We start from the raw sequence: 19,813 nt of genomic DNA on the forward strand, positions 1-19,813 counted from the left end.
ACACGCTATTTATATATATATATATATAGTATACCGCGAGTTATTAATATTACATTATATATATATTTATGTGTGATGCGTACAAGGAAATACGACGATTTCGTTGTGTGCAAACACACATGTTAATTATAATCGGAATCGAACTTTTTTTCGCACGCGGGAGCATTGAACCGTTTATAGATTTTGTTCTCGAACCGTGTGACTTTTCCTCGAAAATCAATCGCTTTTCGCCCCCGCCGCACTAAAGCTGGGCTCGATTACTCTCGACTTTTTTTTTTTTAATCCATTGGTGGCATCACTCGTCTTCCTCGTCATATATTTTCCGACGAACCCTGCAGATGTGGTGGTCGGTGGACGACCGTATACGTACGCGTTGCGATCTTGTGCGAGGGGTGTGTACCTACCTACCCGCCTTCGAACTACGCCGTCGTCGTTTTTGTTTTATCGGTTTATTGCGACAAGTATTAGGTAGGTACGTATAATACGCGTCACGACGATGTGTCAATGTGTAACGGAGCATAAAACGATATCCGTGACGCAAAAACATAATTTCTCACAATTAGGCAATTTGCGGACACGAGCGTTTCTATCTCGCGTATAATGCTCTTTTTTTTATCGTTTGTATCTATGGACTAAACTGTTTACCATTTTTACTTAACACGCGCGTAGTAGAGTTTAATTCACACATTATACGGTAAATGGAGGCGAGTATAATAACATAATATCTTCCCCATGACCTTTTTTTTTTAAAACATTTATATTGTGTTTTAACTATGAATATTATTATATAACATACTTAATTTAGTCTATATTTTATAAAAATAATACAAAATAAAAACTGCATTTCTCTTGCGCATGCTTAATACAAACATTAAAGTATAATATCTATTTGTAATGTGAATATTCTTTAATTATTTGTTTCCGTGTCACATGCGTCATACATTTATATTGCTCGAAAGGAGATGCATATGATTAGGGCAGACGACTTGTAGCTCTAAAAATATCTAAATATACAAGCACTTATGCATTTAAAAACCCCATAATATGCCCTTAAAAAAATTTATAAAAAATTATTGATTAAATAAATAGCATGTAAATTAAGTCAAAACAATTACATAATTTAAATATATTTTGTAGCATAGCCAAATAAACAAAATACATTTTTCCTGATTTTATATTTCTTCTTCTGGCACTAAAAAAAAAAATATAATAATCATAGTTTAGTTAAAATAATTTTTCCCTGCAACCGCTTCTAGGAAAAACAAGAGCCCGCAGACAGTCAAAAACCATATTATAGGAACCTACGACAAAAATTAAAAATTAATAATTTTTTATCCAAACATTTCGACAGTATTTTTTAAAATAAAAATGTCCGTGTGGAAAAAATTGATTTAAGTTAAATATGTCTCTAAAAGAATAAAATTGCGTATAAAAGTATATAATATGCCCTAAAAATAAAAGTTACTCAAAATATGCATTTGAATGCAAAATAAAATTTCAAAACTATGGTTGTATAAAAACTTGAGACGTATTTGTTTCGTACTCTGTTATTTTTGTGGCTGTGCAAAGCAAATATGCAAATGCTACAAGTCCTCTGCCCTACAGTTATGATAAATACATTTTTTTGGTGGGGAGGGGGAGAGAGGTGTTGATTGGTAAACGTATAATAAATATTTCATCTTCCCTCCATCATCATAAAACATGACCAAATTACGCCACTGTAACTATATCTATTATTATGATGAAATTATTTATTCGCGTAGTTGAATAATTAGTAATTCAATTATTATTGTATTACATTATTTTTAAAAAGGGAAAATATTTTATGATAATTTCGAATTTTTTATACTAAATATGATGTATAATATAATATAGTTATTGGTCAAACACTTTCCCTTTAAGGTTACCATGATTATCCGGATAATATTATACTAAGGATTCACTATTTCAAGTACCTATTTCATTTCCATTGTTATCTTTATACCTTTCAAAATCAGAAATTGAGTATAAGTGTGGTACATGAGTTTACTCGGGTAATATTGATTTTACCCGAACTCGAGGGTCACCCGTAAAATATAAGTATTATGTCTTACATACCTATTATATTTATTATGAGCTTTATTTTATACGATGGCTATCATGGCACTCTAAACGATTTTTAGTGTTCACAGATATAAACATTAAATTTGCATGTTTTTAAATAATGTATTTTTTTACACAAAATACATAAACGTTTTTTTTTCGTTGCAAATAAATCATTCATATATAAATAACTACTTACTATAGGTTAAAAATAAATAAAACTGTTAGGTACATTTACATATAAAAACCTAACTGAACATTCATAAATAACAGGGGTAAACGTTGTATTTTATAGTAATAGAATCCTCTCAAAAACCATATAAACCACCAAGATACATTATTATTTTATTTATGTTCCTAAAACTATAAATAAGTGAATTGTATTATGAGTTTGGTGCATTTTATTATTTCATGTACATTATTCATAATATCATTTACGCAATGTTATTGAAGAACAAAACCCATAAAAATACATAAAATGCAACTAAAATTGTTTTTGCTGTTTTTAATTAAGTTGGATATTTATATATTTATATGTAGGTATTAATTATGCCACTAACAATGCCAAATGTATGCATTTCTAAATATTATAATGCATATGTATAATAACGTACAACATGAATTATTACTTTCTAGTATTTTAGTATATAGTTGTATATTATGTATGTAGGTATATACATACATTCATACGATATACCTAACCTAACTATGAAAATTTGTGGTATATTAAATTGCATACTCCTACAGTCCTGTGGCTCATTTTTGTTATTTTAAGCATAAATAATGAACGTAATGTACTAAATATTTGCAATATTTCATAACTAACGATGTTTCTTATATTGTATGATTTCAGTTGTGCTCAACTCAGAGAAATTATGCGGCTGAATTTAAACAGTACCGAAGAATCGGATATAAAAGAGGAGTGCTTGGATGGAATTAAAGTAATAATATATATCACGCATAATGATTTTGCGTCACTATATTAAACACTGGGTTTGAAAACTTTAATGAATTACACCATTAGGCAAAGACGGGATTAGTACGAGTGAACGATTCCAATCGAGGTTCATTAACCGTACGGTTAGTTTTGACCCTGGAATGTCTGAAACTCCAGAAACAAGAAGTAGTCGACAATCATCATTCGTCGTCATCATCATCGTCCGAGGATACTGTCGACAACTATCAGCCAAGTCCCAACTATTATGTAAGTATAACTAAAAATAAAAAAATTGATAAATATATTTACTCATTACAACGTTCGTTTTCCACCGCTGTTCTACGTATATAGTATGGTTTAATTTGTACACGATCTAGATATTTGATTGCACAATGTACAAGTGCTGAACTATATATGTTTTCAATAATTTCTATATACCTATGTAGTTATATAGATATTTATAGGATCTTTAAAAAATGATGCATTGCAGGTCACGACACTTGTGGAAGATAAAATTCAAATATGTTTGTGAATTTATCCAATTTTATATAATTCAATATTTGGGAGACTATACTTATTCGTATAATATATGCATCAAATAGTAGATATATTAAACGATGTCATTCATTTCATTTTTTTTTTTATATATATATATATGTATATATATATATATACCTGAACTGTATTGCAGCAGAAATAACACTTGTGACGCGATTGTTTTTATTTTTTTTTTAAAATTACTTTTCAGTTGAGATATGTAACTGTTACAAGAAAAAACGGTAGCCTCGGAATAAGCGTCAAAGGGGGTCAAGAAAACAGCTTGCCGATATTGATATCGAGAATTCCCGAAGGAGGTGCCGCTTACCACACAAAAAGGTTATTCGTTGGAGATGCTATTATAAAAGGTATATAGCGCTATAATATTTTGATTTGTAGTAAACCTATAAACGCATAAAAAATTCATATTTCTGACAAAACTTTCGTTCAGTATCGTTTTCAGTATGAAATAGATTATCGTTGCTTTCAAATAGGTGGTAATATATAAATAAAAAATCCACCTCTATCGCTAAACGTTTTTGAACAAACCAGACACGTCACCTATAGGTGGGAGCCACTGGGAGGCTTAGGGGGCCTGTCCTCCTAAGAAAAGTCTGTAGCCACGAACTGACCCCTGACCCCTTCTATTTTATTTTTAAATATTTTAAGTGTTATGGAATTTAATTATACTCTGTATAATACTAACAATCTTAAATAACACAATAACAAGTTTAATAATAGATTGAAAACTGGAAACACTATTTAAGAGGATACTACACTCACAAGTGATGATAATGTCTCCATCTTACAAATGTACAACACAGCAAAAACTGTTTTAAGCGGGATAGAATCACTCAGGCTATTGTGATAGTTAAAACTCCGAATTTTTATACAATAAAATTAAGAACATTATATTATTGGTGAAGTATCTTTTTTAATTGTATGATGTTATATATACAAAAATATTCTCATTGTTTCAAGATCCATTATTTTTGTATTTTTCAAACTTGAATAACTTTTTCTTTAATTTCTATATAAAAAAAAAAAAAAAAATATGAAAACGATATATTTCACAGCCAATGTTCTCTTTTATATGTAGTGAAAATTTCGTTTCTTAGTTATGACTATATAACCTTCTCGGTTCTTTTCCGCACAAAATCGTTTTTGCTATATTATATATTTGTAAATCGTAGACAACACACGTGGATGCAGCGACCTCTTAAACTTATACAGACAATACATTATTAAAATTTAGTATTTTTTATAGATTTTGTGTAATACGGAGTGGGATGGTAGAGAGTACAAGTAGGGAGGGACCAAAAAATGTTGGCCCCTTATGGGAGAAAGTCTGACTACGTGCCAGAGCACAACTAAACTATTTCATTTTTCTTTTCGTTTAAAAATAATTATTTTAGAGCACACTGCAATTTACTGGGAATACGTGTACCTATACTTTTGAAGTGACACTCAGCGTAAAGCACTAAAGCTTTATATCATTAGCATAAAAACAAAAATATGTTATAAATTATTTTATATCATTTTTTATACCCTGAAATCCCAAGTACACAGATAAATTCTAAATAAACATAAATAAATACAACTGTGTATAATAAGCACGTATTCACAACATACAAATCATACTAAGAAGTATATTATTAAGTATTTAGTACACACACAGTTGTAAGTATTCGTAAAATTATATATAATAAATATTTTCATTTTTTGATGGGGGTGTGATAAAGGGTAATTATGCTAATTGTCAATACATATATTATCCTCAGAGACATTTTAACTAAAACGTAAAAATCAAATAATAGTAATTTCATCGTCGATAACACATCACCTCTCTTAACATTGTTTAAAAGTTTTGAGAAGGTTTGGCTTAATACATACTAGGGAAGTACACACCCCTTTCAGTCACTTCTATTTAAAGTTAGGTATTAAGTTATTACTTATGAGTAAATTTTGAAAAGTTGTTTTACGTGTATACGTTTTAAATTATAACAGTATAATACTTTTTATTTTACTAATTGGGATTTATTCATTTTCTTTAAAACAGTGAACGACCAGTTGATTACCAACGCTTGTCACGATGCAGCTTTACGCATTTTAAGAAATTCTGGAGATCACGTTACATTATTGGTCAAGCACTATAAAGCTGCAGCTCCTTTTTTACTAGGAGCAAGAGGTATTATTTATATTATATATATTATCAATTCGTTGTATATTTGATTAATTTCTTTATCATTTAAGATTTTGTAATTGTATCAGTGGTATTTTATTAAAACAGGTTTTTTTATGTAATTTTAAGTGAAAATTATAGATACCTATTGATTATTATGCAGTGAATAGTGCATACTTTTAATTTTGTACTACTTATTACAATAATATGCATCGGTAATAATGATATAGTTGAATTTCAAGTCACAATTTTCATTATTGACCAATGTTAATCATGTGCCATACACATATAATAAGTATTATAATATATTAGTTATAAATATCGCATTACTCACATATTTTGGTTTATATTATTTACCTATTCATGATAACTAAGTAAATAAATATATGTTTTTATTTGTTATAATAAAACAATATAGACAATCTGTAATTAAAATGTACACAATAGATAATATGGATGAAGGGTATAAGGTTACAATAATGGACGGAATGATGATACGGGAGGGGAGGGGTCCAAAAACCCTGCATCATAATATTCTAGGCTGCTTTTTATATTAATTTTGTGTTATTCTTTTTTTTTTTAATGTTGAGAAAGTCACTGTGCTAACTATTCTTAAGGGGCATGGTGGGTTATCAGGGATTGCAGGGAAGAAAGGTTTGAAATTAGGGGATTTGAATTTTAATAGTTGAATGTTTTGTGGAACGATTTATAATAGTAGGAGATTTGTGAACGAATGGTTGGGATTTTGAGGTCAGAAAGAAGGTAGAGATTGCTTACGTACGTGGGGCATTTCAGCATTTGTAATGAGATAAAGGTAAATTGACTGAAATGATTGAAATATCTTAATATTTGATGTTTTGGCTACATGACATAAGCGCCAAAGATTCAAAAATGAAATAAAATTTGCGCCAAAATTAATATTTTATATAAGTATAGTTATTTAAAAATATTTAATATTGATTATTGTCAATAATTGTTAAAGATATTGAGTGCAAGATTTGATTTGAGGAGGGACTTAGATAGAGTTTAATGTTGAGAGATTTTTTCTTAGTTTTTATATGAGTGGCCAATTTTCCATGTATGTCTGATGTCTAGGTGAACTCTAAGGTATGGAGTAACTTTTTTTAAGAGAATCATGTCGTTATCAAGAGCAATGGAGAAGTCTAAAGTTCTTTAAACTTAAAATAATCAGATTTAACATAATTTAGAGAAATTATGCGCTACCTATTTTATACTTGAAGATATTTATATATTAATTATTACACCATCGTAACAATGTGAAAATGTGAAGTATAGATTTTATACCTCATATGTTATATCTTAAGGTTAAGACTTATTTTTAAAGTTTTAACTAACCGTGTTGATGGACTTTTACCACAGGTAATAATATAATTTTAACTACATTGCAGGGAATGGTAATAAAAACAACAACAACAACAATAACGGAGAGAGTGACACAGAAGACGGACCATGGATTGATTATCTTATGAGTATGACTATCAGTTACTTATATTATAGTTACGTATATGTTTGTGTTTAATGGTTTTAATTTTGAATCCAGTACCGTTGATGATGGGTTATGTAACCAGATACGTGCAGGGTACGGACAAACTGCGGCGAAACGGTTTCGAAGTGCACGGCATGAACGATCTGAATTCAACTATCATACATTGCGATAATGTCAAAAGTTTATCCGAGTGGGTTAAACTTATATCAGAAAATATCGCAAATCTCTCGGAAATACAAGTACCTAACTATTATTGCTTTGTTATCGTTGCACATCACCATAAATATTTTTTTCATGTGTTTGAATTTGTATCAATTTTATGTTGTTTTTCTTTTCAGATTAAGTTGTACAATTTAAATTTTGGTATCAACGAAAAAATCGAGTATATGGGTTGGGTGAACGAGGGCGTGCTGAACAATAACCATCCTTGGCAAAGTTACTGCGCAAGATTCATGATAATCAGAGGTCGTGACGTATTGCTTTTCGACACACCCCCGGTAAGTGTCATTTGAATTTGATATAGACATAATAGTTTGAAACTTTCATAGCAATAAAATAAATATTTCATAACACATCTGAATACACGTGCACATACGTACGTATACACATTACTGGCGTATAGTTCGATGCACAAAATTCTATGTTCGTCCATATTTTACCGTAAACGTTTTATGTCTCCCTAGTGCATTATTATTGTTATATAAATTAGAAATGCTTTATATTATGCATTGTATATATAAATCCACTTCGTCGATATGTCACCACGGAAATGGCAATAAATTACTGTAAGTACTACCTAAATGGTAGGTACACGGCGCCAGTATATACAGTACTGTGGTGATTTATTTTCTAACCTAATACCTAACCTAAAACTTTATAAGATACCATACGGCTTTATACAGGTATATTGTTGTATTATATTACACTCAAAGTTTTGCATAATATTTGTTTATAATTATAGCTATACAGCTGTTCATGTTGTTATGCATTATACTTGTAATATTTTACAAGAAACAAAGTTCAAATAGTTTTTGAATAGAAAATTTAACGTCTGAAAACATTTTTCACCACCTATAAGTTACTATTTATCATTACATATATGTAGTATTATATATAATTAATTGGAAAAAGAACCGATGGAAGATGGAACTGTATTATTTTTTATGTATAATCAATTATCATTTATGGGTTGTTGTAGTAATTCAGATATATACATATATGTATTATGTAAATCGTATAAATGTGTATATCGTTCGTTTAATATGGCTTATTAAATATATACTTCTCTGAAAGTTCACTCTATTCCTCATGAGGCATAGAATGTATGTATATAAAGTGTGGAGTGAGTGACGTTTCATGTTTCATCTCGTAGCTGATAGACAAGTGGCAACTGTTTGGAGAGCCAATTAGTAATCCAGAGATCAGGATTCAGGAACGATTGAATAACAACACCGTATGGCGTAGCCATACTTATCTACTTTAAAAGAACGACGTTACTTTTTTATTTTTTTTATTTTAAACATAAGTCATTCCTAGCCTAAAACGACGTTACTAAAAGTCGGGATATTATTGATGATGTATTATAATTTATACATTATAACATGTATGCATTCGTTTAGAAACTTCTATTTCATATCACACAACACGATAATAAACAATTACTAATCAAAGTGTAAACCATAAAAAAAAAAGTCATCAAGTTACCTACACCGCAAACTTGATACCTATTGCATAGATTTCACATTTGGTGTTAAGTACTTTGTAAGTTTTTATCACTATTGCATTAATGAAATCACAGAGTTTGCCGAGCTCGAGTGTCGATTGTGACCCAAAGGCAACTATTGTAAACAATAGTCGATTAAATTAAAAGATAGGTTAGGTATACTTACACTTAATATATATTTATATTATGTCGTCGTCACAAATATCTCATAGGGGCCATGCGCCGTGTTTTGACATACTTGTATAATACAAATTATATACGTGGGCGTAGCTTGTGTAGTTTTTAAGAGGGGCAATCTTTATTTTTATACGGACTATAATTTATTTATATTTAGTCTGGTATAACAAAATATTTGACTTAAGTTCTTATAAATTATAATATATAAGAAACAATTATTTAACTTGATTGAGTATCTATGAAAGAATTATACCAGTTACTTAATTACTAGATGTTTAAAAATTTATAATTTATAGATCACGGAATGCTCACCAATATTTTTCGTTTATTATTTACTTTAATCATATTCTGATTTTTGAATTATTAAATATAGACCATAAATTAACCATGGTTAAAAATCCTAACCTAGTCAATGGCGTTTCTCAGTGGGGATATCCTGAGTGCACTCTGTTTTTAATTATTATTTATTATTTTATAGCCCAAGTGTGTCTGCAGTCATATCGACAAATTTGCATTTTAAACAGAAAGTACCTACTTTCTATAAAATTTGATTTATCGAAAACCATATAAATCTATCTATATATATTATATATATATATAGATATAAGAATCTAACTTGATTTTGGAGACGAAGTAAACTGGGTATGAACCCTCATAATAATAATAATAATAATTTTTTTTTTTCATATATTCACCGATAACGTTTGTTTCTTTTTTTTCTTTATTTTATAATCATTGACCTATAATAATTTAAAAAGTTAATAAAAAATAAAATAAAAAATTATAATGTTTCTAATACGCATGCGCGTTCCGTTCTTTATACAATCGATGAGATCGACATCTCCAACTCCAATCGTTCAGTCGTTGAAGTGGTTGAATTCTAAATGTAGAATAATATATAATTTTGAGAAATTAGCAACAACAATAACTGCAATATGTAATGATATTATAATATTTGTACAGCCTTATAAAAAATAGTGTTATGTTTTTAAATTAAATTATAATAAAATAATTTCTTCCGGAGGAATATCGGGCAGCTAATAATAAATATAAAAATACAAAAATTAAATTTTGTCAAAAGAATGGTATTTAAACATCAGCTTATAATAGTCTGTATATTATATACGCCTAATAGATACTCTGGAAAAACATTTTTCTTGAATAAAAAAAAGTAAAATGGTCATCCAAACTGGAGGGCGTGAACTAAAATAATACATAATTAAATAAATAAAAATCACAAAATATTTTTTGGGTTGTAAGCCAATTTACTCCCTCGCGATAGACTTTGGAAACCTAAAAATGTGATATTTTTCTTGAGAAGCACTTTATTCCGGGCGCACTAGGAACATTAAATAAAGATCAATTTGGAACGCACTCGAGTCAGCCTATTAGTAGTAGTATAGTAGAGTGCCTACTATACTCTAAAATGCATTTTAGATAATATTTTTTCTGATTAATAACAAAATACCAAAGTCGAAATTGTTCTGTTATATTTTTAGGTGCACCCCTCTACCCATCCCAATGTTAGAAACAATTGATTTATATATATTTTATGTACGTGTCATATTAACAGATGTCCATTACGGAATGGCTGGACTGTGGCGTGGTGTACAAACTGTACGAGTCCATGTTGAGACTAGTGAAGGATGCAGAAAATGTGGACCAGAGGCAAAATTGTTTTTTACTACAGACATCCAACGGAGTGTCCCGGTACTTTTCAATGGAAACCAAACAGGGTCTACTGGACGTGCAGTGCGCGTGGCACAGGTCGATATGCACATCCATGATGCACATCAAAGTAAGTCTTTCGAATTTGAATGCATTCAACAAAAAGCTGTACATACGTATTTTATGTGAACGAATTTTTGGGGAAACATGAATAATATTGTGAATGGCACTACTGCAATCGATGGTAATCCCCTGCATATTGGTAATTAGGTCACCAATTGGCCGTTGCACTATAGTATCAATATTATATATATATATATATATATTTAACTTACTAGACTAATTTTCTCGGTTAGTTTGTGTGATTTTAAAAATAAAATAAATATTTTAATTATTTCACGTAATCTAGTTCCTCGTAGATTTTTGTAAAACAGCGTGAAGATTTGGTGGTACGTTAAACATAAATTAGGGTCTCATATCAAGTAATAAGTATGATAAGATCGCAAAAAGTTTCCAAAATAGAGTTATCAAAAAAATCATTTATTTCTCAACCCACACACCACAGAATTTTAAATAATGAATTTAAAATATCGGAATATCATAAACCTAATTTAAATACTTACCACAGTACCATCAGTCACTATAATATAACATACATATACTGGGACCTCAAACGACTCTCATAATATTTAGCCATTTATTGATTAGTATATATAATAATAAGTATCGCTATAAAATATCAAAACGTTATTGTCTTTCGTTTTCACAGAGCAGAACGTTCTATGTGTTGTTTGGCAACAACCAACAGCCATCGAACCTAATACTGGATTGGGACAACGGGTTCACATTATACGACAACTGGACGAATTCAAACGTTTGGACGTACAAGTTTTCCGAGCTCCGTGGATCCTCGGACGATCACATTTCCCGGCTAAAGCTGCACTTCAACGACAACGGCTGTATCGAAACCAAGGTTGTATAAAATAATATTTAAAAATATTTTTTTATTATTGTATAGTCGACGAACCTATACCTACATTAGTGTCCACTGTTCAGATCTCTTCATATAACGGTCTTGTTAAAAAAAAAAAAAAAAAAAAAAAACGTGATTCATACCGATGTATTATCTGATCAAATAACGATTGTTCTGTTATGGTCTAATATATATATATATATATATATAAGTTAAATTATCTTATGAGACAGTGTGTATGACTTAAAATTCTACAAAACGATCTCAAGCTTAAAAAAAAAAGCATTAATGCTTATAAGAGTATTTCATACTGCAAGTCAATACCTATAAGTATAGGTACCCATAAATTACTATACAACTGAGTGTCTGAATATATTAATGTAGGTACCTACTGGTAGTGCTTATAAATAACATTAATAATGTCAGATATTTATTATAATAATAATACAACAATGGTGGAGACAAGGGTCAAAGAATATATATATTTAACGGAACACTGATCCTATAACCTATAGGTCATCATTTAAGTTTTAGTTTTATATGACACCAGAGCTTGTATAGGTTAACTGTTTTTTTTTAACAAACAATGATATATTTGTTTTATTATTTATTATATCTCATGCAAACTGCACTAAAAATGTAAAATAAATTTCAACAAAATCCATACTTGTGACTTGCACGTTCCTGTCATCAGGCTTTTGTTTTAAATAATCAATATACATTTATATAATAGTAATTATATCACAGCAAATAGGACGGTCAGAATTCCACGTCTCATTTTATAAAAATAATTGTATACTACATTAATTATTTTAATAATATCGAACATTTCAGGGAATACTCCAAAGTCTTATACGACATATAGATTACTGTTCGTCCACGACGAATTGATTGGTTTATTTATTTTGTATTTTTTTCTCCAATCATAGGAATTGGTATGTCAAGACCTTCAAAGTTTGCTGTTCTGCGTGCATGCGTTCCTAACCGCCAAAGTGGTGTCAGTAGACCCTTCGTACTTAAACACCGAAGGGATTCAACAGCTGTAAGACGTCGCCGCACATAATAACGTTGTGTATATTACGATAAAATTTATAATACTCTGTGTATAAGAATGTGGTCGATTCACATGCGATTCGAACACAATACATATAGGCTCATTTATAGACGATTGTGCATATTATAGTATGTTTTACTATTATTATGGTTGTTTATAATTAGTCGATAATATTATAATAATGTTTGTTAAGAAACGTCATATTATCATAATGTATTAGATATTATATGTTAGCGTTTCGGGCCGTCACCACGTGCTAATATTACCGTAGCAGTAGCGTATCATCTAAAATATTTCCTATTTCGATGCACTTATATGTATTGTATCGTTTGACTTCTAAAATGTCAATATCGTCGACTATATATATATTATTATCTATCTATCACTGCTACGATAGAATTTATTATTATACATATATAGAGTTTGTGCTTAAGTCATTTTCGATCGATAGACAGATTGTTATTAGGTGTTTTGGATGTACAAAAAATTGAGTGGTTCGCCTTATATTGTACCTAAGCCCATAGACGTAACTAAGGTTAAAATTCTGCGGAAAGGGCGGAGCTATAACTCTCATAAAACATTCAAAACTATGAACTTTAAATCAGTATTATTTGGGGTCCACCTGCCGCCCATACAATCCATTAAATATTTTGTGTTTTAAGAGAAGAAATTTGATTATGACGATGGGGGTTTTTTATGTATTAATGTGACACTATATTGTGAGGCAAGTTATCACACCAGAAATTCTATAAATCAAGCACTATTATAGCCAAAACCAGTTTTTTTCTAACATTTATTATTAATGCTAAATCATTTTACTTTTAACATGAGAAAGCAAAACAAAACAATTTCATTATCAAATGTTTTAGAGGGGGGGGGGGGTAAATCTTAGTCAGGTAAGCCTGTATCGTTGAGATTATATTATATAATGCTTATCTAATTAAAATTAATAAAACTTTGATCTTGTAGAGGCTGCAATAAAAAATTAACACAGGGTAGAATCGAAGAAATTTCATTTAGGGGTGAACATAATTCTATACGTGTCTTGTAGAATAATGATAAATTAATATTATTAGTTATCTATAATCATAATATTGCGTATTAATTTTGTTAGAAAATAATACATTTATATAAAACCATGATAATATTATGTATATATATATATATATACACCTAGGTATATATATTTTTGTATCAACAATACGAGTTGTGGACGTTGTGGTTGTTAATTAGTTTGTTGTGATTATGATTAATCATTTTTATAATTTATACATTTTACGATATTATATTGCGGTTGTCTTCTATAGTATAAAATTGGGAAATTTTTAAATCGTATAAACTGTGTATGCCATTTCCAAACTATTGTGATACATTGTAGGTATACTTATATAACTATAGCACTATATAACCATATACAATTTAATCTTAAAAAACGAACGCACCTACCGAATAATAGTACGCCCACCCACTTCAAATAATGTTGGGCTTTTATACAAAATGTTTCTGCGGACCCCATAAAATGTTAAAATAAGTATTCCTATTAAACTTTAAAAATTAAAAAAATTACAAATTTATTTTAACGGGCCCAATAGTCATCTTCTTAGTGAAGACTCTGTCTATCTACATTATATGGTATATGATATTTGTACGCACAAACGCTGTTGTTACTGGCAAAATGTAATATACTCAATTATTATAATTAATTAATAATTATCATTGTTTGATCATTTGTAATATTATTTCTCTGTGTTATTAATTATACCTAATATTTATAGAAGCCCACAAAAACATTAAAAACATAGTAATTAATAGATACTTCCTTCTTTAGAAACTAATAGTTGGTTTAGTAAATAATAAAATTAAGGTTGTGAAATTTTATAGTGATAAACTATAACTGTATAAGTATATCTATATATATTTTTCAACTAATACATTTTTTCATTACTCACGCATGTCACTTTGTACTTTACTATTTGTATTATATAATCAGTTGTAAAAAATATATGCAAAATAAAAAAACAATTATTAAGAGCCACCAATAATTCGTTGATATATTAAAAATAAATGGTTTAATTTATGAGCTATAATTTGTTTATAAAATATAATGCATTGCATATTTTAAAATATACATTTTGGACTAAATTTCTTGTACAAATGGTAAGTATAATATAATATCATCTACAAGTCGCTCTATAGGTATTAGGTATAGAATAGGTAGGCACGTTCTTCGTTTAGGCAAGGAAGGAGAGAGATACTATGTAAAACTCCGAACTCGGATTGCTACAATAGCAAGTCGGCACATATCAACTGTATAGGTAAATCGAGGTGTATGAATGTCCCCTTTAACAAACGGACATTTAATAGGTATTTACTCTTTCCTTATTGTTACGATACGCACAGTGCAAACGCTAAGATATATTCATATCATAAATACAGCCAATACGCAGGGCCAGATTAAGGTTTTTACCGCCCATAGGCTGAATATGTTGATATGTTGATCATGACACCCCATGTTTTTAAATTATAATTAATTAAATAAAAATATAAAATAAATACTTTTTTTTACTTAGGTATTTAAGTATTTTAATAAATCAAAACTACTATAAAGCAAGCTTAAGAAAAGAAATACATGCAAGTGCCTATATATTTCTCGCATTACTCACTCTTCAGAGTACAGTCGATTTTTTTTCTCTGCAGTCTTCAATGATGTCGTCTTTTGATAGCTGATTAGTAAATTCATGTTCAATACTTAATGTGGCAAGTAAATTTAATCAATTATATATGACATCCGCGTAGATCAAAGATAATTTTTCATTATATTCAAGCAAGAAAATAAAGCGTTTAGCTGAATGACTAGGTAGTCATATCAATAGATGTATTTATTTTGAATACTATTTTGATGTTGGGATATATTGAATCAATTTTTTTTTTTTTATATAAAATTTTAAGAAGTTTGGGAATATTATTTTTCTTATCATCGTAACCAGTTGTATTATGTGTGCATTTAGAGTTTTAAATGTGGACATTTATTAATTAATTAATTTAAACCCATATCATCATGTGATTACTTTTAAACTTGACAACAAAATCAAATGGCTAAAATAATATTGTGATAGGTATATGCTTTTCTTCACTTGTTGTTAAGTTCAATCCATAAACGATCTAAAATAACTAAAAAGGTATTAATTTTAAATTTTTCTTTCTCAAAAGTAACTAAATCATTGTTTCGAGTTTTATCACGAATAATAGATTTTGTTTTTTGTCTTTATATTCTCTTATAATTGATTTTTAAATTGATTTTATATCAAATTCATCAACATTTTCACGAGTATTTGTAATTAGTCGAATAAATAATCGTATAGCTCAACCACGAGATTTCGATCTATTTCAAATCTTTATAACTTCTCATTAACTACATGACAGCTAGTCCTTATTAATAATATTGTTAATACTCGTGATAAACCTATAATTATAGAAATAAACATTGTGTAGATTGTCAAAACTTTTAACTTATTGGTTAACCTCGTCCATCACCCTAATAAATTTTTTAAACATTGAAATTGAAAGGCATATTGGTGCCTATGATGTACATGATATATTGTAGCTGCTATAAAACTACATTATATTTTAATACATTATATTAAACTATTGAATAATTTGAGGCGTCAATGCTGAGAACTTTTAACTTGTACTTGTATCTTTAATTATTAACCGCTAACTAATATGAAATTACAAGTCACATATGTTGGTAAATGTTAACTATGAAAATTAATTAACCAAATAGGTTAATAAATTTCAATTTCACTATGATTGTAAATGTACAAGTTATGTGTTGTAAATTTAAACATATGGTGTTATTATTAATGTGCAGTCTTGCCTCTTGCCACACATTTTGTGTAAATTTATACTCATATAATTTTTTACAGTGTACATTGTACTAAAAAAAACTAGTTAGTAGTGTTGATATAATAATTATAATATGACAACAACTGTGCCTATAATATAATAAATTATACTCATTATAGGATTATATTCTCTAGTAAAAACCATAGATATTTAGTTTGGTAATTTTGGCATATTTACTGCACACTGCAGTAATGCATTGCAAGTTTCCACACCACCTTAGGTTATTAAACTATGACAATCTATGTCGTGTTTAATGTCACATGAGGTATTGCAAGAGGCGCGTTTTTTTTATTGTGGTGTCCCCGTGTAGGCCTATTCCACAAAGAGGAGAATGGGAGTGAACTGCCGGCCAACGATATTGAGAAAAACTGAGAAACCGTAAGTAATTTATTATGTTATATATTATTATTTTGGCCAATATAATAATGCGAGTAAACATAAATATAAAGACTTGTTGATTTAATTATGTATCTTTTCGCTAACCGCAATTCTCCCAATGTCCCCTGCGCCGTATTAAATTCAAGACGTGATGATGGATATCATCGTCGGTAGTCCTCAAAATGAGACTAACGCCAGACCACAGAAAATAATTACAAAATAAATGTATTCTATAAATAGAATAAATATGGTGTTTATACCTACGTCTTGGGGTAGACCAGGATAAGTAAGTTTACGAACCGGGTAAGATGACGAATTGATAAAATCTGATTATAGATTATATGAGTTATCGAGGTTATAAGATAATTAAATAGAATGAAGTTAGGTACGTCATATATTTTATTTTATTTAATACAGTTTTGATGAGACCAATCACTTTTATTGACAAATGTGTATTATCATACTTGAATAAACATTTAATTTTCTGCCGCGGCTCGGCATAACGTTTTTTGAAGAACGGTAAGTAAAGTTTGTAATTTATTTATGTTAACTTAAAAGATTGTTTTGTGAGGTTTATTTTCATGTAGATGTGTATTATATTTGATTTATTTGAATTTAAAAAATATTGCGTTTTGTAAAATATTACCATACGTGGTAAATTGATGCGGTTAAGACGACGATCGTCAATTTACTCCAATGTGTAATATTTACACGATATAATATTTTTCCATAATTAATCATAAATAAGTAAATATAAATTACAAACATAATATTATTATTTATTAGTAATTTTATACTAGTCAAGACTGTTAAAATATATTTAGCTATATAAATTTCGTAAAATACTTATATTAATAGGTATATTTATTTTAAATTGGTATTATAAAAATAGATACTTAAATTGGTTAGGTTAAATTTCAATTTTATTCCCATAACTCATTAAAGAAGTTGTTTTATTAATAAAAGCTGTTTAAATATTATTATATATAATATTAAAAGTTGTTTAGTTTATTTATATATGTATGTCATCTTACCCCAGGGAAATGTCAATATACCCCAGCACATGGGTAAGATGATGAATTTTGGTTTTTTTTTTTTAATTTGAAAAAAATGGCTTATAGACAAATTTTGACACTGACATTTTTTTTACAACTGTTTCACGAGTTAAATTTTAAATTGGTGAAGAATTTGGACTTGTATCATAAAATTTAGCCATTTAAAAGTACTTCAAACCTTAGATTCGTCAACTTGCTCGGGTCTCTATTAGTTGTCTACTGAATTTAACACGACAGTATTATATTTCTACGTATACATAATTAAATAATTTATATTATACGTTAAATAACAAATATAATAATAGTAGCTGCTATTTTATATTATATCTATTTAGTTAGGTTAGGTACTATACTACTTCTAGCTAATCGTTATAAATTACAGTTAATAATATTATTTTTGGGAAAAACAAACCAACAGTAACAATAAACACACACAAATAAAACCATCTACCAGAAAATTTCCAAACCCAGTAATCAAGCTCACATGGCACGAAGAAATCGTGATTACCAGAGTACGAAATGGACACACTAGACTCACAAATTCTCAGTTCCAACTGAATGTGAAAGTAGACCGAACGCCCGAACACAGTCAAATATAAATACCACCTCACCCAAAGGAGCATTCGGCTCCGGACAAGAAAAAAGAATAACCGACTACATCAAGATTGCTGAGTTCACATCGAATATATAAAACCACGGATCAACGATATAACATAATCCCCGCGACTACAGCAAAATTAAAATTAAAAATAAATAAATGTTCAAAAGTTAAATTACTTAAATGTAACTATAGTAACAACAGGTATGTAATAATTGTAGACTATAATAAATAATAATAATATAAATAATAATATTACTATAATAATAACTATAATAAACTATGTATTTGAAGCCTTAACAATAATAATGATATTATTTCTAAAAACAAATAAGTGGAAGCTAAACCTATATTTTATTATACTATCACAATAAATTATCACCATCGATTGATTTTCTCTTATCCTGCAAAGCTTTACAACGTTAATTTTATAATTTAAATTTTATTCACGTACCATTTTTAATCCAGTGGGAATTTATCGAATATAATTATAGCTTGATTTGTATATTTAGAAAAAGCAAGGTTCATCTGAATTATAATCGTGTCTTATTATGATGTATATTCTTGTATCTGAAAAATAAATCCCTACGGCCTACAATAACTGAATGTGAAAACATTAAAATACATTTTCGTAAAATAACTATTTAAACAAAAAATTGACTCTGAAAGCATTAAATAAAAATATTAGATTCATTTTTGAAAGTTTGAATATAAACTGAATAGAATTAATGACTATATGTACAAAATTACAATTACAATAGGTAACTGAGTCACAAAACACTTAACGAAATAAACAAATTATTAGCACTTTCGTTATAATAGGTTATGAAAATATGTGTAATAGCCAGTACAGTTTTTAATCTGTTTACCTACTTAATTCTAGCCAGCATAATAATAAAATAAGTTGGTTTAATTATTAGATATAATGTTAAATTAAAACTACTGTCTACTGCACTATTATCTCTATCGAATTGTATTATTATATATCGTTGCTTGTTTAAGTTGATGTCTCTCAGTGGAAATTGTCGTTGTTATT

At 28.7% G+C, this 19,813-nt stretch overlaps 1 protein-coding gene across 3 annotated transcripts in view; it reads left to right on the plus strand.

The window, feature by feature from the left end:
- The window catches only part of Syn2 (Syntrophin-like 2), a 48,905-nt gene extending 34,043 nt beyond the window's left edge, over positions 1 to 14,862 (plus strand). For all 3 annotated transcript variants that reach the window (XM_089218785.1, XM_089218786.1, XM_089218784.1), the window contains exons 2-11: positions 2,936 to 3,023; positions 3,107 to 3,286; positions 3,768 to 3,924; positions 5,616 to 5,744; positions 7,148 to 7,228; positions 7,300 to 7,484; positions 7,584 to 7,742; positions 10,719 to 10,943; positions 11,583 to 11,786; positions 12,716 to 14,862. In XM_089218785.1, coding sequence (XP_089074911.1) covers positions 2,958 to 3,023; positions 3,107 to 3,286; positions 3,768 to 3,924; positions 5,616 to 5,744; positions 7,148 to 7,228; positions 7,300 to 7,484; positions 7,584 to 7,742; positions 10,719 to 10,943; positions 11,583 to 11,786; positions 12,716 to 12,832 — 1,503 coding nt within the window. In that variant the 5' untranslated portion in view covers positions 2,936 to 2,957 and the 3' untranslated portion in view covers positions 12,833 to 14,862. The remainder of the gene's footprint in view (positions 1 to 2,935; positions 3,024 to 3,106; positions 3,287 to 3,767; positions 3,925 to 5,615; positions 5,745 to 7,147; positions 7,229 to 7,299; positions 7,485 to 7,583; positions 7,743 to 10,718; positions 10,944 to 11,582; positions 11,787 to 12,715) is intronic.
- Positions 14,863 to 19,813: the final 4,951 nt, after the last annotated feature.

This window comes from Diuraphis noxia, unplaced genomic scaffold, assembly GCF_037042655.1.
Source record: "Diuraphis noxia isolate RWA-SAM2 unplaced genomic scaffold, SU_Dnox_SAM2 contig0002, whole genome shotgun sequence".
Taxonomy (NCBI): domain Eukaryota; kingdom Metazoa; phylum Arthropoda; class Insecta; order Hemiptera; family Aphididae; genus Diuraphis; species Diuraphis noxia.